The following is a 26757-nucleotide window of genomic DNA, read 5'->3' as shown; positions in this document are numbered from 1 at the left end:
GCTGGTTGATATTTCCTCTAAATTTCCTGTTTAAATATGGATAAGGATAATGTCTCTAACTCAAACAGATGCTGAGCCCATCTGGAGTGGAGATACGCACCTCAGCGCTGTGGGGATACTGTGCATACAGCCTTTTTATTAAAGCCCAAGTTCTTCTCAAGGCCAGTAACCCAAGAGGGAGCTCGGTTTTCCAAGAAAACATCTGCGATCGGACATCACATGAGGTTTACTAATGACAGAAGACCCCACACGGCTAATTCCTGTTTTACAATGTCGCAGCTTCTTACATAGGAGCAAGCACCCACTGGTCACTCCACTGGTGGACAGCTTTGAGGGGTTTTGATTCATTTGATTGAGTTTCCGGCCACATCACGACGTGTCCGCAGGAAAATCCTCTCATTTCCGGAAGACATTAAAGCGACGATATCCACTGTGATACCAGGTCATAAAGAGCATCTGACTTTCATTACCATCCACCAGGCTGGAATAAGAAACACTCTGGCCCAACTGCACACCTGTAAGTGGTTAAAGTGACTTCTGTAGTGGCTGTTGTTTGACTGGTATGTACGTTTTGCACTGGTTTAATAGATATAGAGCTGCAGCTTTTTTTTTTTATATTGCCAGTGCCATCCACTGTATTAGGCCCATATGCTAAATTTTTCTTAAACTTTACTTTTTCCTCTGCAATTACATTTGTGTAATTTTATCTACCAAAAACTGTCATAAATCATGTTTACATGAGCATTTGTCAACCTCTCTTTATCAAATAATGTTACTTTGACTTTAAGGATCATGTATGTAAATGACCCCTGTTCTGATTGGTATTGTGCCTTAATGAAAAAGCAGAAAATGGGGAGAGGTAAAATGCTTTAGGCTGAGTAGGTGGGACTATGTAAATATGTAAAAGTGTCTGTTTTAGTTGTATGCAGAAGTTTCACTACCCCCAGTCAAATAACGTGTTGGTGACTTTTTAAGTAATAATAAGTGCACACATCCTCCACAACTTGACCATGGCATTTTAGTGCACTTTAATCAATTTATTTAACATGTTAATAAAACATACCATAATAAATACCTTGGGCATAGACCAAATTTTATATTTTAGTTTTATTCTAATACATTATATCCAGCAAAAAAACAGAAATTGTGCATTAAAATGTGAAGATGTATGTAGACAGTGTTTTTATTTTCACACAGAAAATCAATGTCCTTTGATGAGGCGTGCCCAGACTGTATGGACTGAAGAGTGAATTATGTAATTTAAAAGTTTTACATCTATATCAAAGTCTTTTTCCACAAGTTCATAGGTTCTCATAGGCCCTTGCTTGCTCAAGGTTACTTATATGTATTTTATAAGGTTATACAGAAAATATTACCTGTACACCACATAATAGTGAAAAGCCAAAACACCTATAACTCCACTAAAAAATTCAAAGAATGTAGGCCTAATATTAACCTGAACACTGTGCCAACTAGAAATGAGCCACAGATGCATACAGAAGCAAGTCATACATCCTGTAATAGTGATCACAATGTGAGAGAGCATTGATTCCAAGCGGAGGTGAGATAGAAGTGGTCTTCCAAAGTTTGCTGTGCACCCCGCTCAGGTTCAGGACAGGGCTGTGAGGGCCCTCTGTGCACAGTAGAGGGATCCAGTTGCACTAGGCTGAATTGGTGCTCTGTTGGGGCTCTGCTGGACACTGTCACTCGGTGTTTGTAGAGGGTGGGTCAATGAGGGTACTATTTGGAGGAGGAATTTCACAGTGCAGGACAGCGCCAGCATAACCGCGTAAGAATCCAGTGAGCATCGTTCAGCAAGCTCAGGATAAAACTAGTTGAACTCACTTTTTTGGGGGGTACATTAATTTACTATGATCCTCCCCCAACTGTGGTATCTCATTTTGGCTCATTCTCATAATTATGTGGAAATTTTGGAAAATTGGTGGAATTCCCCTTTGGATAAAACATTGTACACTATGTGAAAACTTAGTGAAAACACTGAATCTGAATAATTTAGAAATGAGGTGCCTGGTTTCTATCACAACCACTGTAAAGAAATTAGAGTCCGTACGTTTCTCTACAGTGAAATAGTTTATAAAAAAACACTTTCAATGACTTTGTTTACGTCTCAACAATTGAATTATGCGGAATTTTTGAAAAGTCGGTGGAGCTCCCCTTTCAGTCAATTCTGACAGGGTTAGAGCCGTTTAAGGATAAAATCCACCTTGTGCTGGCATTTTAAGTCTTGACACAGCTGAATTTATATGAAAAGGTTGTTTTTATGACACTTTCCATTGTGAAAGGTGCGGATAAGCTGCTGCTGGATATATAAGTGAGCAGGGGGGAGTTGAATGGCTGGCTGTAGTAAGACACACCTTCATAGGAATGGCTTCTTGTCACACTAACTCAGCGGTGTCTCTTTCTCTCAGAGTCAGTTGAGGGCGACAGAGGGAGGTGTGCTTCACCGTGTCCTGAAATTTCCTCAGCATTCCTCCTCAACTTAGACTGCTGTTAGTCGCAGCGGCTCTCTCGCAAGGCGCTTGTCTTACAGCTCGGCGAGTCATGGCCGGACCGACCTGGACTTAACTTTCCAGAGTTTTTCTGCAGCGGCTACTGGCTACACTTCCTCTCAGATGGAGTCATTCGTATCGCGGCTTGTTGTAGGTCCTCCTCTCCTGAAGGAACAAGGTTTTGATTTGGCAATTGGAAAGCAGCACGACTCGTAGTAGCTCTACTACACTTCACTCTTTCTTTCTTCTTTTTTTGCTTCGACACCTTCACCAAGTATTTTCGGGCTGTTTTATTTTTCTTTTTTTTTGGAATGGAAATAGTCCACATAAGCCTGTCATGTCCTGACAAACACTCTCAAGAAAGAATGAAGTAGCCGCGATGGAGACGGACAATGCCCCGTACTCCAAACTCAAACCAGCTGGAGTCGGGGGGTGAGTAACCTCAAAAATGACCAGAATTACCAGGGTCTTCTCAGTATCTTGAGTTGTGCGGGTTATAATGTCTGCATAGGTCCAGTTTCCTGCCAATGCCTTTTTATAACCTAGTTTCCAGACATGTTTCGCTTTGAGCCTCTGAATGAGAAAAGTAGAGCGGTTTTATCCGCTGACAAGTCCTGGAAAGTTTGCAATGAATGAATGAATGGGGATGTAGCTTAGCCTAGTTAGCTCAACTGCCAGAGCGGGGCTCACACATTCTGTCAGAGCCAATTTAACTCACTAATACAAGCTCGGACCTTTAAGTCTGAAGCGTTTTTCTCTGTTTTTTTTTTATTAACTAGTCGTTTCACAGATGTTTCATTCATTTATAATTAACTAATGAATCGAAATGCGCCGTGAAGTAAACCATTCCCTTCAGCTTTTAGGCACTTGATGTAACCTGTAACTGTTGAATATTGTAGGGATGCACCGATATTGGAATCGTGGGCCGATATTTTATGGCAGATATTTTTTCACGTACGTATCTGCCGATGCTGATACAACATTTCTAAAACGTGCAAATTTAAACATGATCTACCTGGATTAGCCTTACAGCATAATACAATTTAATTTCTGAAGGGTTAATGAATAAAATGCGGGCATTTTATTCACAGCGTACAATAAATACCATGTCAAATATTGTTTTTAAATGTCAAAAAATATGCATTTGTCTGCTATCAGTCTTTTTTTTCCAGCAATTATTTGCTAAAAGCAATATAATTCCAATACCGTCGTGTATCCCTAGAATAGTTTCTACGCAGTTGCATAATGTGCCGTTGTGTGTTAAGGCTAATGGCAATGGAAATGCTTGAAACCTTCATACGTTTATCCATATTTTCCAGAGTTGGAAATTGGCATGCCATTTAGTTCACACTTAAAATTTCTCACTGAGATAGAATGGAAAGGCTGAATGGAATATTAGTAGCAACAGATGCTGCTCTTCTTCCCATTTAGGAGTCAAACAGCCCAACTTGGAAATGAAGCATAGTTACATGTGGTTGAAAAGAAACAACTCTGAAATTGTAGCACGCTGAAGTGTTTATGTCTTCCTTTTGGCTGTCAGGAGAGGGCTGTCAGGATGGGGAGGTTGTATGAAGACAGATATTGAGAATGGAAGGGAAATGCATGCAGCATGCATGAGGATTCACATCCTCAACGCTGTGCTACATACCAACAGAGCACGACCAAATTGGACGTGTAATACGGAATACGGAAAAGGCACACACCATTAGAGTTTTTTATACGCTTGTGCTTTTGAGATTAAAATGGAGTGAAGATATGGAAACTTACTCCAACTAAATTGATGCTTAAGATCTCTAAGTAAACCGAAAAGCAGTAGCCCAATCTTGATCATTTACTAGGTCACTAACACTTGAAGTGCATGTCCTCAGGTTGTGTCCTCTTGGCTTCGTAGCGGATAGGGTAGGAAGCATTAACCTTCTGAATTGAGGATCGTGAGGTTTTGGATTCCCAGCAGCTGATGAGTATCTGGCTGACCTGTGAGCAGGAACAGCTGTAAGGGCTTTAGAGGAAGAGCTGCTCCTTTTGCTTCTGCTGCTGAAGCTGCTGCTGCTTGTGGCGCCATATGCTCCGAGCCCTGAAGGCAGGTGGATCAGTATTCTTGGAGAGTGCTCCTGGAGAGTGACTGGGTTTGTAATTCGGATGAATGCGTCCCACTGCTGTGCAGACTGGAACAGTGTGTGCTCAGGACACTCAGGAAAAATCGGCGGCTAGGTAGCGCTTCTTGGTTCCTCTTGCACAGTTTGACCTCTGCGACTTTCCATGGGTTTTATGAGGCTCTTTTTCAAGGCATTGTTTCCAGAGATGCCTGCTGCTAGCATCCTAGTGCCCTGCTGTGGGCTGTCCTGGCTGAGTAGGGCTAAGTGTTCATTTGGGTTGTGCAATATATTGTTTGTATTTTGTTATTGTGACAGTAGCCTTTGCAGTGCAGGAATATGCAAACGAGTCGGTCTGACCATTCACAATTCGTGCAGCTGAGCAATATGACCAGTTCCAGAAGAGTGTTTATGTAGGTGCTTTGATGAATCAAGATATTCATGTTCAAGATTCAAAATTCACCAGTACCTTTTAATGTACTGCAAGATATGTCCCATTCATATTATAACAACAAAACTAACAGTAATATAAAATCCATAGTTTACCTGTATTTGTTTTATTCAGTTTAATCCATCACCTTCAGTTTACCCCGTTGATTCTAAAGCTCTCTTGTGGTCACATTTATGTATTTTGAATGACGTTTGTGCATCGACATTGTGCACAAAGTATGAAATACACTATATGGACAGAAGTTTGTGGACATCTGCTCATCCAGTGCTTCTTCCAAATGAAGTGTATAGGAAAGAAGTTTGTCTCCCTCCCCTGCAGTAACTGTCTCTACCCTATGGGGAAGGCTTTACACTAAATGTTGGAACATTGCTGTGAGGATCCGCTTGCATTCAGCAACTGGAGCACTAGTGAGATCAGGTATAGATGTTGGATGATTACTTCTGGATCACAAATGACACTCCAACACATCCCAAAGGTATTGGTTGGCGCTCCATCACTCTACAGAATGCAATTCCACAGGTCAATGCTTGGGGACTTAATACCTCTTTAGCCTTTTAGCCTTTAGCGTTTAGCATTGGACGTGGTGACATTAGGCTCATGTGCTCAGAGAGAAGCCGCAAACTTTTGGACATATACTGTATGTTTCTTAGACTGATTTCATATAAGTAGACTTACTAGTTTTAGTGGTTACCAGTTTTGACAACCTGGTTGTTGTTTCCAATAGGACAGTTATATTATATGGCCAGAACTATTGGGCCATATAACTTCTACACTTTAAGATTAATTCAGTCAGTTTGCACTGTAACCCATGTAGTTACTGAATAATAAGCCTTTAGATGTGTTAAGTCTAAGATGTTAAAAGATCAGAATTGACCTTTTTTTAACCTTTTTAGTCCAGGTCCCTGGTCTTCTTAAGCATGATTATAATTTTAAAGTAAAAATTCATGTGATCTTTGATCAGAATATCATGCTTTTTGCCTCCTCTGGAAGGGCCTCTGGTTTTTGATTATGTTACAATGCACCAGCAGGCAGGGACAAATAATATTAACCGCTAATAATATTTCCCCTCCCTCCACCCCCACCTGTCATAAAGTGAAAAAGCTCAGCTAGCTCAGAGTCACTCCTGATACAGCATTTCATCCAGAAACATGTGTTATGAATTATGATTCACATTGACTTTAACCTGCATATGACCTCCCCATATGATTCTACAGTCACTTTTCTGTTGGTCGTCCAGCCTCGCACTACTGTGACAGCAGCAACTGGGTTGGGTGTAAATGTGTTTCTGAATGCTAGGCCCCTGAATGAATGTAGTGGAAACTAAAGCAAAATGGCTGAAACCAGGTGATTTGTACTGTTTAGAAGTTCCTGGGTTGTTTTCCTGAAGCCAGAGCTGATTACTGGTTTGACTGTAGTAGTTTATCTCTACATGCACTGTATTTGTGCTGCGCTGCATTTGAGTTGTGCTTTGTACTGTATGTGGATTTTGCAGTTACTGGTGTGGACAGGAATTGGACGATATTCCTAAACACAAAGGTTCCTAAACAGGTCTTGACTTGGATGTATGGTGCTAGGAAAAAAATACAGGTTCTTTAAACTTTAAAAAGGTTTTTCACACTCACACATCTCTTTTACAAGAATGGCACTTTAAAGAACCATCAATGGAAAGGTTCTTTAGGGAACCAAAGTTGTTCTTCCAAAGAACGCTATTTGGCACTTTTATTTTTAAGAGTTTAAAGTTCACTGATATGAAGCACAGAAAGTGTGAACTGTTGGAAAAAGATCATATTATATTTTAGTTTCATTTCCAGTTTGTGGACGCAGAGGAACCGCAATCTGGGTCTTCTGCTCGAAGTCTCAGACAGTTGTTGAAATCAAAGAATCTATAGTGGTTTAGAGTGTGCATATTCAGCATTTTTTTATTTAAAGTTATACGTCTGCAAGACAAGGGAAAGAAATGTTTATCAGATTCAGAATGACCAAAGCAGATGGAATGTTAATTTAGTGTTTAAAAAGTGTCAGAGTTTATCCAGAATCATTCCTGGTCGATGAATAACTGGCTTATTTGTTTTCACAGGAGAACTTTATTTCTCTGCACGGTCCTCTACTGTACTTGCTATCTGGGGTTGGCACAAGTACAGTTTGAAGGTGAGATTTTTTTTTTGTCTCTCTATTTTAGAGTGTCTTCTCATGTGTTATATTTCTATCCTATCATCTTATGTAACCCTTATCAAATTTGTGTTAACAAAAGACTTCCAGTCGGCTTCCCAGACAAGGATTAAGACTAGTCTTGAACTAAATTTCTCATTTGATGGGGAATCTCCATTCAGAATTCTGTGTAGTCAAGGACTAGGCTTAATCCAACCCATTGTGATTTAGAGTCAGTTTGCATTTAATGAAGTAATGTTGCCATAATCTGGTAATGGTCAATTGGATACAGTTTGGAGGTCTTTTGTGAATATAGGATGGGTGTCAAAGATCTATTTACCATGTTGTAGAGCACATTTAATATACATTCAAACCTTTGAACTCTGAGTTTTATTCAGTTATTAATCCTTAAGGTTTACTGTTCAGATCTACTGTGAATTATCCTATATCTACTCTGGGAATAATATGTAGGTTAAGAGTTATTAGGGTTTTAAGGTGTTAAGGTACCAAAAGCCAAATGAAAACTTCATTATTAACCTCTGAAGCTGGCCAGTCTTCTTTATAACAAGGTAAAAAAAAAGAAACTGGCTGGACAGCGATGAGATCATTTAAATAAGCCTACCTCTAATATTACAAGATTATTGAACTTTTCCATAAATCGGAGGTCAGAAAGACAGCCAGCACTACAGCCAGAGCTAACAGTTGTTTGATTTATGCTGAATCCTCAGATCACTGAGACAGGTCTGCTCTGAGTCTATTTGCTTAGCTCTGGAGCTTGAAAAGCCCTCGCTTTAGCATGGATACGCTATCCATCTATCGTTAGCTCATCTGAAAGTAGTCTTGTGCTTAAATTCAGATGGCAAAAGGGAGAGTGAATAGATATTTCTGTGTTTTGTAATGAGTGAATATATTTGGACAAATTTTTCTGTGGTTGGTTTGGAATGTGATTGCACGATATACCCCTTAGTATTCAATAGCACAGTATTGGCTTATACAATACCGCAGATACCGCAGAAGTCTGCAAAATGCAGTGAGCCATCTAACTTTTATCATTGTCATGATGTAGTTTTCTACAAAAAAGATATCGTTAAGGGCTGTGATGATGGAGCAGATTGAATTTCGTGTGCACACGGTGCCAATGTTCCATAAGTAGATTTCCGAGAACGTTGAAACCCAACAAGTGCTTTCTTGCCCTGGGCTTGAACCCTGCTCTCCCACAGTCACAAAGCATATACGTGCACATCTCAAAACTATTCTGAAGTTAGTAGCCTGTAAAAGTGTTAAAGTTAATGGTTCTCACTCTTAGTATTGAATGCATAAACTGTGTGGTAAAATGTATGAAGCAGTAATGGCTACTGTCACAACAAATCTGCATCATCATAAAGAGATATTTAAAGAATTTTATATATATTTGTCTATACTTGCAGCACATCCAGTCTACATTATTTTAATAATATTTGTCGCTTCTCATATCATTATGATATACATAGCTTTATCAAACATCCCATTTTATGTCCATATTGTGTAGTACCTCCGATCTAACCAATCACAGAACTTATTTATTGTGAGCATCCTGACCAAATCTCATTTGCTTGGTGAGTGTTCTGTGGCTGTTTTGACTAATCGAGGCATGAAAATGCTCCAACAAATGTAGATAATTATGGTCAACAATATAGATCAGTCCTAAAAGGTGTGAAATGGAGGGCCCCCCACTATTTTATGGCATATAGAAGTCACAGTACTGAGCAATAGAAACACAATGTGATATTCTGTATATGCTGTGTAGCACTAGTCTGACATAAAGATGGTCATGTTTTTTTAACTTTGAAATTTAATAGAGCAGATCTGATCTTTCTAACCGGAAGCTCCCCCCTATTTGATCACCCAGAGAGTCCATCCCATCCCAGAAAATCCCCTATAGTGAAAGCCATTAGCTTTAGTTAAGATATCAAGACATATACTATGCGTTAGTAACATGCTAAATTTATTGGGTATAAATGCTGTAGATGTTAAATGATGTTAAAAAGAACAGTTGTCCTTTCAGAAGTATGACATTCATTGAATGTATTAATTTAGACCGTTTAGCAAATAATATGAATTCAGTGCCCTGCGATGGACTGGCGACCTGTCCAGGGTGTATCCTGCCTCTGTCCGATGATCGCTGGGATAGGCTCCAGCACCCCACTGCAACCCTGAGGGAGAAGCGGCTTAGAAAGTGTGTGTGTGTGTGTGTGAATTCAGTTTGATTCTGCCCCAGAACCTTTGTGGCTGTGCTTTGTGAAAAAAAAACAACAACAAATGATTTCAAAGCTGTGCCTATGACCTTGTTCAGTGCTAGCATTAACATACATCCTGGATGATCTGATCTTACAGCACTGCCAAGGTGTCCTGATGTGTCCTCGACAGCAACAAAGGACTGCCTATTCAACTGTGTCAGCAACTGCATAGCTTCTTTCTTTGTTTTTCTTTCCCTGTTAGTTTATGTTACGTTAGCAGTCTATGGGATCTAAACATTTGTAACAGCTTGCACATGTTCATAAGCAAGGACCTGCTGTACGTTTCTGTCTGACAACAAATTCAGCCTCCTCCAGTCATAAAATCCAATCGAAAGTGTTGAATGAAGATGCACAGAAGTGCCAGGTGTCTTGTAGTCAGATCATTCGAAATGGTTGTTAATACCAGGTATGATGAGCAGGGCCTATATGAATCCAGTTATGAAGTCACAGGCTACATAATGATAGAAAGTAAACAGAAAAGCTATAAATAAATAAATGTCAGTGTCTTTATTTCTTTTCCAAATGTGCAAGTATTAGCAAGGTTAAGCAGTATGCTGGTAATTTGCCTCTAACTGAACTTAGTTACTGCATGTAGGTAGCAAGTAGCATACTATACTGTACAAGCATGTGTTGTGACTACATGTTTTGGCTAATCATGATTGATGAGGCCTACTTAGGCGTTTGACTGATATATTTGCTGTGCTCTTATTTATTTTTGCCAAGTACTTCAGGCTACCTGATGGACTTTCATCCACCCACTGAGGTTCTGTCTTCTCCAAAACCTGTATCCCCTGTGGAGTCAAATCACCTATTAGAGTCAGTGTTGAACAACTCTTAGTCCTCTCCATCTCACACATGTTCATTCATATACTTTACAATTGCAGCTAACAAAGGAACAATGCCTTTTCTTGTCAGCTGCATATTGCTAGTTCAGCTGGTCACATGACTGACCACATGAAAAGAAAGACACTTCCCAGCTCACAGAGCTCTGTGAGCCTTGCCTTGTCATCATCATGTAACATTCCATGCCAGCTACTGTTAAGTTCAGGTCATCTTTCAAATATCGCCTTAAGCTGTAGTGGAAAATTCAGCTCATTGCTCCCTTTAGGCAATTAACAGAATTAGAAAGCTTTCACTGTAAGCGATTGTGTTTTAAGCAGCACTTCAGCTCATGAAAGATGCTTTTGTTCTGCTTGGAGTGCACATTTGATGGTTTTTCCATCTGTGGGACAGTTCATAGAGAAGGCTGTCCCATTCCAGACCAGGATTTCTCCAAGTAACCCTCACCCCCCCCGAACCTTGCATGACTTATGATCAGACCATCTTTGTAAGCCACAGCCAGGGAGTTTCTGGAATTTTTATCTCATTGTTGGCCTTAGGTTTGGTTTAATATACAGTTAACAGTTTATGGCATTCCACCCTCAACTTATGAAAGGTTCAAGAGCAAAGAGTTCACAGCTTTGAAAAAAAAACCCTTAAGGGTCAGCTACAGAAAGATTTCTTTCTGTTTTGGGTTTGATTTCTGGGCCTTGGAGAGGCTAAGCAGTTCAGATGCTGTATTGTCTTCTTTCAAGCGCATCTACCGTCTAGTCTCTGTGGAACATCAACGTCTGCAACTGGACCTGCAACCCAGATGCTCTCCATTCTCCTGCTTTGTCTTCACAGAGTTTCCCAACATTTCATGTTGCCATGACTCATTCAGACAGAACTCTCACAGTAATGTTCTGAATGTAGCATGACTGGCGGCTTTCCAATCGTGTTCCATCACTAAGTGAGGTGGAACTCCCGAGCCGTAAGTTTTAGTTTCACAAACTCGACTGATTTATTTGATATCTGGGTCATTTCATTTCCTAAATGGACATCAGGTGTTGCTCTCCAACAGATGATGATTTGTCATCCGTCTCAGAAGTTATTTTCTAATAGATCAGAAACATTAGTAACTCATTTAGTCTTTGTTGTAGTGCTTCTAAAATTACTGCAATATGAAGGCATGTATCCATTCTTTCTTTCTTTCTTTCTTTCTTTCTTTCTTTCTTTCTTTCTTTCTTTCTTTCTTTCTTTCTTTCTTTCATAACTAACTTTCTTTCTTTCTTTCTTTCTTTCTTCCCTAACTTTATTTCTTTCATAACTTTCTTTCTTTCTTTCCTGGCTTCCTGCCTTCTTTCTTTTCTTTCCTGTCTTACTTCCTTTCTTCCTTCTTTTCCTGCCTTCCTTTCTTCCTTCCTTTCTTTATAGATTGATGGCCATTGTCAGGTGGCTACCAGCATTCTTGTGATGTTGATGTAATCGGACTACTTATTTCTGTCTGGAAAACGTAATCTCACTACTTATTAATTTATTTCTCACTAAAAGCAATAAAAATTTGTACCAACTATGTGGCTTAGAAAGTGGATGGATGGGTGGATGGAAAATACAACTTAAAAACTTTAGAAAGAAAGAAAGACAATCAGTGGCCAGTGCTGTTTGAAAACCCAGAAACTAGTCAGTACAGACTTTTTCAGCATAAAGATCCATTAGTTTTATATTAGTTAGATTAGATTGCTTTGACAGATTGCTCAGAGTTTACACATCATGTTACACTGATTATTGTCCCAATCAAAGTTGCACAGTCAGCTGTTGCAGGTGGCACATATGCACACAACTATGCACCTAGATAGTGCATGTAGAAGAAATTGTGTTAAATGCATCACACATAATTAATATTGTTCTCTTTGAGACCTATTCTTAGAGCAACACTGTTAGACAATCACCAATGCTTTGGGACATAAATTGTGGGATATATACTTAAGCTAGTATTCTTCTTTCTTTCTTTATTTCTTTTCTGATTCTTCTTTCCATAAACATTGTTCCATGTCACCAGTTTATGAATGGCCTTTGTCTCCCAGGGTGGGAAGCTGTGGTAGGCTTTATTTGAATCTGTCTCAGTTTCCTTTTTCACACACTCAGCACTCAGCTAAGCTCTATTCTTTTCCATGAACATGATTACTGTCTCCCCTGGGAAACTTTTTCAAAAGGTTTTCAAATAAAGATGCATATATCTGTTACATAATCTCCTGACCATCTTCTGCCTGTTAAGGTTGGACTGTGATGTATGGCCTAAAGCCCACTGAGTAAGATTTGGCCTGCCCACTGACTGTATTTTCCCATGTGCTTTTCATTTAGTCTCTCGGTGGGTAATCTGCAGCTGCCAATCTTTAGCTAGATTGTGTTTAACCGTGGTACTCGTGGCTAGGTATCAGCTCTGATTAGGTATAATGACATATTTATTTCGTATTTTAAATGGGTAACTTGCTACTGGACTCCTAGAAGTGCCAAACCTGAGATGAATGATGTTGGATTTTCCCCTGTGCTGATTATGCAGACAGGTTTTGGTACATGTGCATGAGGGAACGGTGCTGGGAAAGTAAGAACAAACATATTATTGCTTTCTCCCTGCATATGGCATAGCACTGTCTCAAAAACTGTTCTAGATATAAGTCTTGGTGTCTCACATTTAAATGTATTTTTTGCTGTTGAGAACATGTGGGATTCGTCTTGATACATTTTATTGCAGCATTGTAAAACAAATGCTGTGAATAAAGTAGATATATTTCAGACACTTATGTTCTCCCAAATAAGCTTATTAGGGAGCCTAGTCTGTCCTTGTGAATGTGTAAATCTCATTGAAATACCTTTGGTGTGAAAGTGACACACTCATTAATTAATGCTTTTTTGTATTGGTCATTAGCTACACTTTTGAAAGTAAAGGTGCCAAAAAGATTCATTAGAATTATGCAGTTACATCTGGCCCAGATAACTCAAGTACTTTATTTATTATTTGAAGCTCTGTCTTTTTTCCAGCCACAAAAATTGGAGCCTAAATTACAAATTTTAATCATGCAAGAATAGTGATATTTATCCAAGCACCACTAAGCTTTGGTGAGGGCAACCAAGGGGAGGGCACCAGAGTTGCCACTGTCAGGGGTGCTACCAGACTGCCATAAGGATAAATTTCACTTTAGCCGCTGTAAGCAGTGTCCATTCAGGCAGAGGTCCAAGAGTCGCATTATGGTATATGGAAATGATCAGCTGTCCTGTTGACTTGCAGCCTCTGTCTTCTGAGTTTGGTCTAGGAAATCAGGTTGCACTAGCTGAGTGGTGTACCTGCCCACTTCTAGGGTGGTGCTCCTCACTTTTAGATGGGCCTGGAGTTCCAGAAGCTCTTTAATCCTCCACTTCACTCTTTGTATTTTGTCTGTGACTGCGCTCGACTGGCTGAACTAGTATATAAATAAAATAAATAAAATAATTAACTAAAACTAGACTGACAGCAACAATTGGTGCATGAGCAGCTGGGCTTCAGACGGATATATTTTGAGCTGCAAACAGACATACTTAAAATTATGGTTAATTATGCAGTGTAGATATGATTGTTTTTAAGGGTATTTAAAAAAAAGCATATGAGAATGTGTTTGGAAATACCAATGAGTATTCAAATTTGTAAAATATTTTTTTGGGCTCTACATGCCGTAGAGGAAGCTCATTTGGTTAAAAGAGAGAGGCTTTAGATAGATGGTCCTTCTTGTAAAAGATGTGTTTGAACTGTAAAGAACTTCTACATAGTATAAAGGCTATATACCAATAAAACAAATCTTGGAACCAGATGCCCAAGCAAAGAACCATTACTTTACTTTCAAGGGCTTGTGAGTCCATATATGTATACTGCAGCTGCAATTCTTTCACAATTGATTTGGCACAGTGATTGGAGTGTTATGCTATATAAATCTTTCAGGTTTTTAATGTAATGTCTGGCCCCTTCTGTTTTTTTTTTTGTTTTTTTTTTTTTTTTTTTTACCCCCAGATGTGGACATCCTCCAGAAGCTGGGTCTGGTTGGGAAGAAACCTACCACTGGGACACGCTCCACTCCACAGGGCGTCATCCCCTTCAAGTCAGGAGTCATCCTTACACAGCGGGCACGAATTGAAGTGCCTGTGAGCTCTGTGGTGCCACTTGCTCTGGGCACAGAGTTCACCCTCATCCTCAGTGTTTGCTCACATCGCATAAACAATGCCTTCCTCTTTACTGTCGTGTCAAGGAGGAAGAGACTGCAGCTAGGGGTGCAGTTCATCCCTGGGAAAATTGTAGTCTATGTGGGCCAAAAGAACTCTGTAAATTTTGATTATGACATCCACAATGGCCAGTGGCACAACCTGGCTTTGGACGTCCAACCTCAAAGGGTTACTTTATATACTTCTTGTGGGAAGACAAGTGTACATGCAAATTTGCATTTAAAAAATGAAGAAACTCTGGATCCAGAAGGCTCCTTTCTTTTGGGCAAAATGAGCCACAACTCAGTGCAGTTTGAAGGAGCAATCTGCCAGTTTGACATTCATCCTTCTGCTAAGGCAGCTCACAACTATTGTAAGTACATTAAAAAACAGTGCAGGGAAGCTGACACCTATCGACCAAATCTTCCGCCCATTTTACCACTGTTACCCTTGGATCCTAATATCTCCATCACCGTTCGGACACCTGTTGCCGTAACTGAGCTAATCAACAAAGGTTTTACCCCTAGTCTGTCACTAACACAAGGTAAGATGAGGACTAACTCTGAAAGCCATGGAGGTCTTAACTCTTCCATCCTAACAACATTACGGTCTGGTTCCTTGTCCCTGGCTGTACAAGGAACAGTGCCTCCGAGGACAGCCAAACCAACTCTACAACTTCCGGTACTGGCCAAAACATCCACCGTTACTGTCCCTCTTAGGACCAGTGGGTCACCAACACTTCCCAAACCTACTCAACCAAGCATCCCCAACAAGAACGGTCATGAGATAACTAATAAATCCCAGAAATCCAAAGGGAACAGCATGTCTGTGTCAGCCAGGCCAACCAGAACAAGGCCAAGTGTTCCTCCTTCTGCAGCCACCAAACTAAGGCCTTCTAGCAGTTACAGCCTTTTGCCTTCCTTAAAGAGGCAGGTTACCACTGTAGTTGTGAAGAGATCTGTGCCAGAGGCGACCACCTTTCTGTCTTCCAAGCACACCTCGTTTGTCCCTGTCACTCCTGCTGCCACTGATGGTTTTCAAACCTTCGACCTGGAGCCAACACAGTTTTCCCTCCTGGCTGGTCCACCTGGATTGAAAGGAGAACCAGGACCACCGGTAAGATATTATGATAAACAGCTTTAGAAATTACATTAACACAAATGTAACAAATGGCCTTAGCATAAATTATTGAATACATTTGGTTTTCATTTAAGACAACCACACTACACAAGCATGCATGTATGAAAGACATCTTATAGCTCGTATTCCTTGCCAGTTAAAGTCTTCAGCCTCATGGAAGCATCATATTCATTATATGAGGAGCTATTATATATATATATTAACTCATTTTGAAACCATTTCTGTTGAGCTGAGTAAAATTCTTCCTAGATGGCCATATTTTGGAATGTGTGTCAGCAGTTAAGCCTGTTTTGTTCTGTTCCCAATCCCAATTTCTAACCCTTTTCCAAGTGCTTAGTCAGTTGATTGATTTTTAAAATGTAGATGTATTCTTTCGTCTCATTTGTTCCTCAGAATGAAAGGAAAAGTTTTCCCCAGACAGCAGTGCGTGCTATGAAGTTTCTTTTTTTTAGCATTCTGGTTAGAAGTAGTCTGGCACATAGAAAGTCTTTGTCAGCCTTTGAATGTCTTTGCTGGGGGATTGGCGTCCAGGCGACAGATTTTTTTCAGAGAGAAACTAACAGTTCTAAGAGAATGGAGTGGATTTAGGACAGGGTCAAAGGTAGAAGAAAAGGAGGTAGCATTAAACCATTGAGAGTGAAGACATTAGCAAACCAACTTCCAAAAATAAAATCTTTGTTTTCAGCCATTGGTTAACTCTTGGAACACAAGTGCTGTGATATTAGGATCTGATAGGTATGAAAATTCTGTGGCTGTTACTGATTTTAAGGTGCTAAAACTCCAGTGGCGTACCATGACTTTTGAGCTAGGCCTTTAGTTCAGGCCATAAATGTCAAAACACCCTTTATGAAAATACTAAATTCCAAAAATGTCCAGCTATCAAGCTACTATTGGATTGTAGTAGCTTGTTAGCAATAAACTAATGGTGATTTGCATGAACACTTTTTGGCAGCTCTAGATTACACACAGACATTTGACATTTTTAAAAGATTCTGTTTTTTTCAATTCCATTTTTCCTTGGAGCTTATGATGGGCACGTTAGCATATCTTTTATCTTGGAGCAGTTTCACAGTCATTCTTTCAGTAGACAGCCCTGGAAAAGAGATGCCGCTGCTGTTTTCCATTCCTAACAATCCACTTATTATGCTGCCACTCATAATCGCTGTCGCTGATGTATCTAAGACTTCCAGAAGGCCTAAAGTGTTGTTTATTCACATACAATTGGTCGCCTGTTGTAAAACAAAATATGATTGGTTGATTTCTGTGTCACTTCGTAATTATGCTGTTGGTTAATCTCTTCAGCTCTTGAAGTCCTGACCAATAAATGTGCCTTTCTAGCTATGTCTGCATAGATCCTTGCTCAAAGTTTAATTACAAGCATGCTTCTATTGAATAAAAATGAAATTAAAATTACAGACTGGCATTTTAGTTTCCAGAAACCACTATGCCTTATAAAATTCTATATGTATATTGTACATTTTAATTTTATTCTGCAGTAGTTTTAGTATGACATTGTTTTATTGACAGGCCTGACAACTACTTTTATCTACAAAGGATTCACCAGTAAGTGAAATGTGAGCCGATGCCAATATCTGACATTTCTTTTGTGCAGATCTGGCAGTGCCAATACATGAATATTTATAAAATGTAGAAATTGGGACTAAATCTACCAGGATTACCATGGGATGGGATTACCATAACAGACAATTGAAACCTTTATATGTAGAAGTTTAAAATTGCAGTAAAATGAAAAAAAAAAGGTATTTTAGCACAGTAGCACAGAGTTGCATAAACATGAAGCTACTCTGTAGTACAGTAAATACTTCATGAAATGATGATTAGAAAAATTGGTCTAAAATAAACACACAGTGTTGATACATTTTTAAAAACAAATATCCTCATACATCAATATGAATCTAATATCACTGTGTATCCCTTATTTGTTATGTTATACTGATAGCTAATTCCTTGACAATATTATTTTGTTGAGTGTATTTAATCTCTGAGTTCATTCGGATGATGTTTTGGCTGACTTTAAAGGGAAGTTTCACTGATTTTTTTTATTTTTTAAAAACATATTTCTGCATAGTTCAAGTCCTGAGATGTAAATAAAGTCATTCAGACTGGTTTGCTGTGAAATGGTTCATTGTAGGAAAAACTACAATGACTTCTTTACAGTGGTGGTAAACTATGAATTCTACTATGAATGTGTTTTCGTAAATGAGTTTGAAGCCAAAAACATGTTGTGAAACTATTGCAAAACAATGTCTCGGGCATCAGGCAAAGTATCCATAGCCATTTTATGTAATAACATTATGTGAGGACGTTAAATACTTTGTTGTCTTGTTCCTATCATCACCACTATGACGAATTCTGACTTGGAAATGGAGCATTTCACATCAAAACACTTTAAATGACTATGTGTATGTCTGTGTATATCTATATGTATAATAGAATTATGGAGAAGTTTTGAAAAATCCGTGTAATTTTCCTTCCAAAAAAATTGATGCTGTGCAAAATGTAAATAAGAACAATGCAATAATGAGTAAATCATTTAAATAATATATTTAATTGAAAAGAGTACAAAGACAACATATCAAATGTTGAAATTGAGAAATGTTATTTTTTGATGAATTTGATGTGTTGCATCACCTCTTCTTTTGAAAAAACTCTGTAAGCATTTGGGAACTGAGAAGACAAGTTGCTTTAGTTTTGAAAGTTAAAATGTTTTCCTATTCTTGCTTATTATAGGATTTCAGCTGCTCAGCAGTTCTTACTAAAGAGCTATGCTGTTGTGTACAGAATGCAGTTTGCCATTGTCTTGCTGAAATAATCAAGGCCTTCCCTGATAAAGACGTCATCTGGATGGCAGCTCCAAAACTTAAGTTTTGTTCAGCATTAATGGTGCCTTCAAAGATGTGCAAGTCACTCATACCGTGTGCACTAATGCACCTCATACCATCACATATGCTGCACTGACCACTGATAACAAGCTGGTCCCTCTTCTCTTTAACGCGGAGGACGAGACATCCATGATTTCCAAAAAATAAAAATAAAAAAATATCACACCAGAGGACTCCTTTCGCTTCGACCCAGTCCATCTTAAATGAGCTCAGGCCCATAGAAGTCAGTGGCGTTTCTGTATCCTGTTTATATATGGTTTGCATGGTAGAGCTTTAACTTGCATTTGTAGATGCAGCTATGAACTGTGTGGACAGACAGTGGTTTTCAGAAGTGTTCCTGAGCCCATGCAGTGATTTCCACTGCAGAATTATGTCTGTTTTTAATGCAGTGCTACCTGAAGACCTGAAGATCACAGTCATCCAATATAGTTTTTCTGTCTTGTCCCTTGCATGCAGAGATTTCTTCAGATTCTCAGAATGTCTTAATGGTATTACATACTGTAGATGATGCACAAATCCACAAATTCTTTTCTATTTTACATTGAGAAACATTATTCATGAATTGCACTATTTGCCTTTGCAGTCTTTTAGAGTGGTGAACCCCTCCTCATCTTTACTTTTGAAAGACTCAGCCTCTCTGTGATGCTCTTTTTATACCTAGTCTTGTTACTGAACTGTTGTCAATTAATCTAGTTAGTTAGTTGTGAGACATTCTACAAGGTGTTTTTTTTTAGCCTTACACAAATGTACCAGTCTTTTGTTGCCCTTGTCCTCTAACTCCTTTAAAACATGTTCAAACAATTCAAAATGGACATATATTAAATATTTAATGTTTTCTTTATTGTACTTTCAAATAAATATAGGGCTTAAATGATTTGCACATCATTGCATTCTGTTTTTTATGAACATTTTGCACAGTGTTTTTGGAAAAGGGCTTATACATTGTACTGGACACTTAATAAGTGCGGATGAAAAGAAGCCTTAAATCCTACAAGTTTACATAGAGCTGTAGGGTTTCTCCCTTCATGCTCATAAAATGACCAGCTAAATGTCGAACACCTGTTGTTGCAGTTACTCTTGAAAGTGTATGACCGTTAAATGTTCAAATATTGAATTTCTCTTACAGTGCAAAATGTTGAAACAGTTTTCAAAACTATAACAAGCTATGTCCAACATGTGACAGAACACCGACAGTGGTATGAAGATCATTTTTTCCTACCCAAACTGTGTCTTATGGTAGCCAGATGGCAGACCTAGCACTTTGCTTATTTTTAAGAACCTGTTAAATGTGAGTTATTGGCCATGGCCATGTGCTCCCAGACTCCATGGAGCACTCTAACTCTGATATTTTCTTTTTTGGATCATATTAAGTGCTGAGTAGAGCAAAACATTGATGCAGCGTGTGTTCATTCGGTTTTGTTTACTCGTTCAGTCTTTAATACCATGCATTAATCATGGTTTTAAGGAGTCGAAAAATGCTTGTCTGGATGAAAACAGCAGTCCTGGAATGGATGGAAACTCCAGCAGTGTCATCGGTGGTGTGTCTGAACATTTGGTGGTCTTGGTTCTCAGCCCATTTATGTAATCCTTTGAAAAATGGGCAATGCGGGCTGGTGCTGTTTCTGGCTATAGAATACTTACACTCATTTTCCCATTGTTAAATGCTTAGGTCATTGGGCAGAGGGTCAGGGAGCTTTGTGAGCCATGATGACCACCTGATGTTGCACAGCCTATCCCACCACATATATACTCTAACTCTTGTTACTCTCTGTACTCATAACATTGCCATGGGGTACATTTCAGGCTGTGAAACCCTTTAAGAAAGAAACACAAGAGAATTTGACTTTTATAGGACAGGGTGTATAATGCTGTAAAAGCTTGTTCTCCCATAAGCTTACACTAAGTTTGTAAATTATAGCTGTCCTGAGACCGTTGAGTGCCTCATAGCCTTTATGAGCACTATCAGCTGTCCAACAGGGCACACCACAGGGTGGATCTCAGAACTCTAATTGATACCTGAGGGTTTACTTTAAGTTTGAGTCAGTTTCTAAGAAAAGCAGATAGATTTGTACCTGGTGGCACTAAATAATATAATAAAGGGAATCATGATGACTACACTGTGTCATGCTCTCTGCTTGCCACAGCACAGTTTGTGTGTGTGTATATATATATTCACATTCTGTACTGTGCAAAGGTTTTAGGTACTTGCAAAATTAGAATTAAAAAGCTTTTCATCTGGGCAGTAAATATTTATTCTCTCTGAAAAGCACTAATACAATAAACAGTTAAAATACTACAGTAAGTAGCTATATTTGTTTGTTAATTCATTTCCAAAACTCTCCTCGAGTTAATTTTGTTAAATTAAGTATGTTGGTGTAAGAATTTAACAAATCCATGAGGAGGCTGTTTTAAAACAGGCTTGTTACATTAGTTTGACATAAGACAATAGAATCTGCAGAAGGTGACGGTGTTGAGCTAGCACTCAACACAGACGTTTGAGGAAACACCGTGTCTGAAAAAAACTGCTTTTATGGCCTTGCTCAATACTGGAGTGGATGATTGGGAGGACTCCCGGTGGGCCTGTAGTGTTTTTGGCCGGTTACTGTGAGCTACTGAATAAACTTACAGCACAAGGACACTCAAACTGTAAATGTTACATCCAAGTGTATATGTAGTAATTTAGGGGTTAAACCAGCAGCCCCATTGGAAGTGTTACAGTCCCACTTTACTGACTGTAATGGAGACTCGTACAGTGGATAGAGATTAGATGATTAGTTAAAGCTGAAGTTAGTGCATCGAGTCCTCATAGGTAAGACATAAACAGACAATAAACATGTTTCATCCACACCGTGGCAATGTGTTTTTATTTAAAATGATTAGGTTTTGGTTTTTAAAAATTAGTTACCCGCTGTGGCAGTAATTTGTGTTTTTGACTTTGGTAATTATTAGGTTGTAATTTGTACATCTTTAACTTTCTAGGTTTAATTTTGTGTAAATCTCAGTTGTCTGCTTTTAACTTAGTGTAGTCATCGTCTCTGGTCAGATGTTGTGTCTGTAGTGAGTAAACGCATGCTTTATGGGGAAGGTGCCGCAGTGTTGGATGTGTTTGTGTGAGTCCAGCTTTCTGATTGGTTGCTATTGTTGTGCATCAGGATGGAAGTGTTAGAATATGCAGGATGATGACTGCACTGGTGTTAGGAGTTGCCTATAGATTGATGAAGTGACATTGCATAGGTGGATTTTGTGTGTGTTTAACTCCTGTTTTGAAAACGAGTCCCACTCTGGTCCTGGCCTTATTTAAACAAATTATTTGGTCTGATGTTCAGTATTGGCTGCTAAAATAAAAAGCTTCTTTTTTTTGGTAGAGGTTCCAACAATGTCCATCCCAAATTATTGTAAAGGAAGCCAAACATATAAGCATGTTTGCACACTCTAGACAAGTGGATTTTTGTGGATAAGACTGTTCTGGTTGTGTACTTCCAACCCTCAATAAAAAGAATTTGATTTACTGTAAATACATTTATGATCATGCACTTTTATACTACTTCTTCAGTAAAAAAGTCAACTTTCAACTTTTACTTGAATTTTTTTTTTCTTTTACTAAATTAGTAGTACTTTTATGTAAGTAAGGGACTTGTGTTCTTCTGCCACCTCTGGTGAAAGTATCTCATCCTACTGTGTGAACTGTAGGCATGTTAGGCCAAATGTTCTTGTCAGTATGACTCGCACATACATATAACATTGAGCACATACCACTGCAGGAAAAAGAAGCTCAGAAGAAGTGGCTACTTTAGGCTCCGTTTCCTTCTGCCCTAATCTCTGCATTCTTTTATGGAGAGAGAGAGATCTCATAATGCTGTTCTTTAACTCTAGAGAGGAAATGTGCCACGTGGAAGAGGTTGGGGGCTCTGAGGGGCTGTTCTCTCTCTCTCTCTCTCTCTCTCTCTCTCTCTCTCTCTCCTCTCTGCAGATCCTACTACATGGAGTTTGTTAAGCAAACCTGCAGCATATCCAAGCATTTTTTAGAGTAGCTCTAAGCTTTCTGTGGAAACTGGCCTACACATGCTTTATATAGTATTTGTTAAAGACTTACAAGGAAGTCAATCTTTCCATTCATGTAGCATGTGTGCATTTAAGACTTTATGAAAATGTGCCTGAAATCTTTTATAGGCTTCTACTTTGTAGTGTATCTGAGGGAATTGTTTTAAACCCAAACGGAAACCAGAAAATCTGTGAACACTGTAAACTTTCTCCAATCTCTTTGGGTGGATATGTGCACATGTGCACCAGAGTCTTGCTAGTGCCACAGGTGTTAAGAAATGTTTCCAGGTATTGTTTTGTTCTGCAGGTGACATGAAAGTAGAGATGGCACACATAGCAGACATCAGTTTTGTGCTGATGATCAGCAGAAAATGCTGAATCATATATATCAGAGTGAAAAAAAGAAGGAATCCAAGTCCAATCCTGTAACAAATCTAGTCTGAAATAGCACACACTCACAGTAGCTACAGTCCTATGCAAAAGTTTGGGGGTCTTGGTCAAATTACATGTTTTGTTCATTTTCTAAGTGAAAAAAATTAAGACATCCTCTACAGAGAACATGCTTCTGCACATTTTAATGCACAATTACTGTTCATTTACTTACTTTATATTGCCTGTGTTATTGCTTATTTTATCTTTTATGCTTTTTTGGAATATGGTAAAACTTAGCAAGTAAATAGAAATTGTGCACTAAAATTGGCAGAAAAAGGTCATTAAAGTTCAATCGTTATAAGTCAGTTAAAAGCAGCTGAGCTTCAAAAATCACAGATGTTCATTTTCATTTTATCACTTGGAATTTGCACACAGTCAGTGCTGTATAAAAGCTATGTGAGGTGATGATGTTAGTTGTATATTTCTCTCTGTGGACTAGTAGATTGACTGGTTTGGTTGGGTATGATAGCCAACTTTTAGATGCTCATCTTAAATGAAGTACTTTGATTAAAATTACCTCATTTTAGAGCTTACTAGTTTTGAAGGAAACCATATTAGGTCGGTATCTGCCTGATAATATTAGAGAGAAGATAGATAGAACTTTATCGATCCCGGAGGGAAATTGTGGAAAGAAAAGAAAAAGTGTTATCGTACCATCTCTAGAAGAAAGATATACATTTCAGAGCCTTATAGGACATTGCCTAAAAGAAACATGTCTTTACAACTTCACAGTCGCACACATTATCCACAACTGCATGTACATTCACTCCAGTTAGACATTCACCATTATGTCTCACTCTGCTTAAAGTATCAGGACTGCAGGAAAATAATTCAGCTGAAACTTCACTAAAGCCAGCAATGTGGCGTTCAGGTGCCGTTAGCCCGGAGTGTAATCTCTCCCCTGCTTTTTTGTATCTTTTCTAACAGAGGAAATGAAAACAAAACACCAGCCTTTAGACCAAACCAACCGCTTGGTGTTTGAAAGGTGACCTCTTGTTAAATGTGACCCCTCAGTGCTCAGTTAATCCATGTGTGTAATTGGTTTAAAGCTAGATGATGCCCATAATTAACAAGGGTGCCTATGCCTGGAGCCTGCGCAGAGATTTTGTGCCAGTAAAATGAGTCAGACTTCAGTAAAACTTAAGTGGTTTGTGCTCATTTTACTGGATACAAAGGACGTCACATGTTGGCTGTATGTAGCAATGTGTTAAATCTACCAATGACTTGGTCTAAAGACAGTTCCACCTCTTGTGTACTAGTGTTCAAAAAGCAATGTATATTATGCAGCTTGAAAGGCCTGTTTCACATGTGCTTGTTGCTAGAATTCATTTGTTTTGTCCTGAGTGTTGACATATGGACAGATCCATAGGCTGATGCATGATGTTATAACCTTTTGAGCCAGAAAGTACACTCTTAAAAATAAAATGCCTCAGTGGTTCTTGACTTGAACACACCTTTAATTGGTATATAATTCTAATATATTATTCTAATAATAAGTTTAAACTGTAAAAAAGGTTCCTCACACACGTCTCACCTTCAAAGCTGCATTGTTCAAAAGGTTCTTCTATTGGATCCCTACAGGAATTTACTATTAAAAATAAAAATTCATAAGTGTTTTCCTGGCATGGTGGTTCTAGGGAAACACTTTAATTATTATAGAACATTAACATTATGTGGAGATTTTACATTCTTCTACAAAAAAGAATTATTTTAATATCCATCCATTGCTCTGCAGAGATCCGAGAGATGTTTTTTATGGGCTTGCTCCAAAGAAGCCTTTTTGGCACAGTTATTTAATATTGAAAATAAAGGTTCCTGAAAGGTTCTTGGTTTAGACATGTGGTTCTAAGAAAACTTTTTAATTGATATAAAAATGTGGAGGTTCTTCGCATTCACACATCTGATCTCCAAAAATTGTTTTTTTAAAGAACCGTCAATTGAAAGGTTCTCCTGTGGCGTTGCTCCACTGAACCTTTTTTGGCACATTTAATTTTAAGAGTGTAGCCAATAGCAGCTTGGAAGCAGCTCCTCGCTGGATATGGTTCATTGCTTTTATCCCATTGCAGGGATTACTGTGATGTTGGAGGCTTTATTGAATGTCAGCAGGTAGACATACAACACTAAATGGTCTTACTCCTCATCACATTATTCTCCTTCTCTGTTTCAGGGACCTCCAGGGCCTCCTGGCAAGCCAGGATTACCAGGGAAACGAGGGCCCCGGGTAAGTCTTAAAGAACTCCTGCTGATGTGTGTTTCCCAGCTCTGCCCCAGGGACACATATTCTCAATGTTCTATCAACATGCCCCAACTAATTAGTCCGATTAAGTAAATGGTTTTGTCGACTTGGTATTTCTTGGGGCGCTATGATGATTAGAGTACAGTTGCCAAGGCAGATTTAAAAGGTGATGAAGTTGGCATTTTAAAACCCTCTAAGTGGTTTCTGACACTGATCAAGCTAAAATCAACACCTTGCTTAGCAAGTCCCAAAGGTTAGTGTCATTATTTGGTTTGAGTAATCGTCCTGTTTCCTTGGAAGACTGACTCAGACTTAGTGAGAACACTGTTAAACAGTCATAGTTCTATAAATCAATATTTTATACCTATTAGAAAAGCAGACATTATATTATGTCTGACTTGGACTTTTATTTTCTCTTTGTTGGAAATTACCTTATTTTATTGCCTTGGAGATTCCCTTTTGTACCTGAGGAATGTGTTGCAGAAGATCAGTAAATAATTTCTCGTATTCTGTGAAATGTATTTTCTTGTCCATAATGCTTACTTCATCTGTAAGAGACTTGAAAGACATGATTACAGATTCTTCCAGAGAAAGAAACATATTTGTTATGAAGTCATTTAGACTTTTCATAAGCTCTTTTGACTCAGCCGTTGCTGTTTTCTCAAGGCCATTTTCCTTTGACTAATAGGGTCATGGAATGCCAGTTGAAACTGAATGCTTGCCATCAGAAAGCAGAACTCTGGCAAATCCAAATCTATCTCCACTTGTGCTGCAGAAAATGTTTGTATTAGAGAATCAGCAGAGATTGGGATAAGAGAAAGGCTGTACTCTGTAGTCTTCTAATCCAGATAACAGCAGACTTTCTTTTTTATATTGTTTTTCACATTCCAACTGTCCTTAAATAGTGTGTGAACATTTCATGATGAACTATCCCAAACCCAGTATTATTTGGAAAAAAACCTTGTTACATTAACCTTCAGCACTGGGCAAAAGTCAGAGACCACCCTTCATTTATTTAATTTTCAGTCAGAATGGCTTTTAATTTCAGTGTATTCCTTTTTCAGGAGGTATTTCTGAGGAAATGAGGTGTAAGATAATCCATTTGCATATGGAAGAAAATTGTGAAAGAAAAAATAAATGAAACCTTACAAAATTGAAGTTTAGAAAATCATTTAAAGACATGAAACAGGGACTTTGCAAGACCAAGTAGACCACCGGTGTCTAAAGCTTTCACTTTTTTAGAAATGCCAGAAAATCAAGCTCCACTTTTGCTTTAGATTTGGAGAAAAAAACTCTACTGGTGTTTCTGTCTATCTTTGACTGCGAGAAGACAACACAGAGCAATGGACTGCCACCCAGAGTCCAGACCTCAACATCATTGAATGTTTGGGAATACTTGGAGAGAAACAGAAAATGCAGCAAACTTCTACGGCTGAACTTTTGAGGTGTGGAAAAATACCACTGCAGATTTACAACTGAAGGAGATCTCCTTGAAGGAG

At 38.7% G+C, this 26757-nt stretch overlaps 1 protein-coding gene across 1 annotated transcript in view; it reads left to right on the top strand.

Moving 5' to 3' along the window:
* Nucleotides 1-2445: 2445 nt before the first annotated feature.
* The window catches only part of col27a1b (collagen, type XXVII, alpha 1b), a 120767-nt gene continuing 96455 nt past the window's right edge, over nt 2446-26757 (top strand). Inside the window, exons 1-4 of the mRNA XM_017691028.2 lie at nt 2446-2942; nt 7132-7202; nt 14319-15622; nt 25190-25243. Of these exons, the coding sequence (XP_017546517.1) occupies nt 2890-2942; nt 7132-7202; nt 14319-15622; nt 25190-25243 (1482 nt within the window). The 5' untranslated portion in view covers nt 2446-2889. The remainder of the gene's footprint in view (nt 2943-7131; nt 7203-14318; nt 15623-25189; nt 25244-26757) is intronic.

The sequence above is a fragment of the Pygocentrus nattereri genome, chromosome 20 (genome assembly GCF_015220715.1).
Source record: "Pygocentrus nattereri isolate fPygNat1 chromosome 20, fPygNat1.pri, whole genome shotgun sequence".
Classification (NCBI taxonomy): Eukaryota; Metazoa; Chordata; class Actinopteri; order Characiformes; family Serrasalmidae; genus Pygocentrus; species Pygocentrus nattereri.
This window is presented reverse-complemented; position numbering and strand designations above follow the sequence as displayed.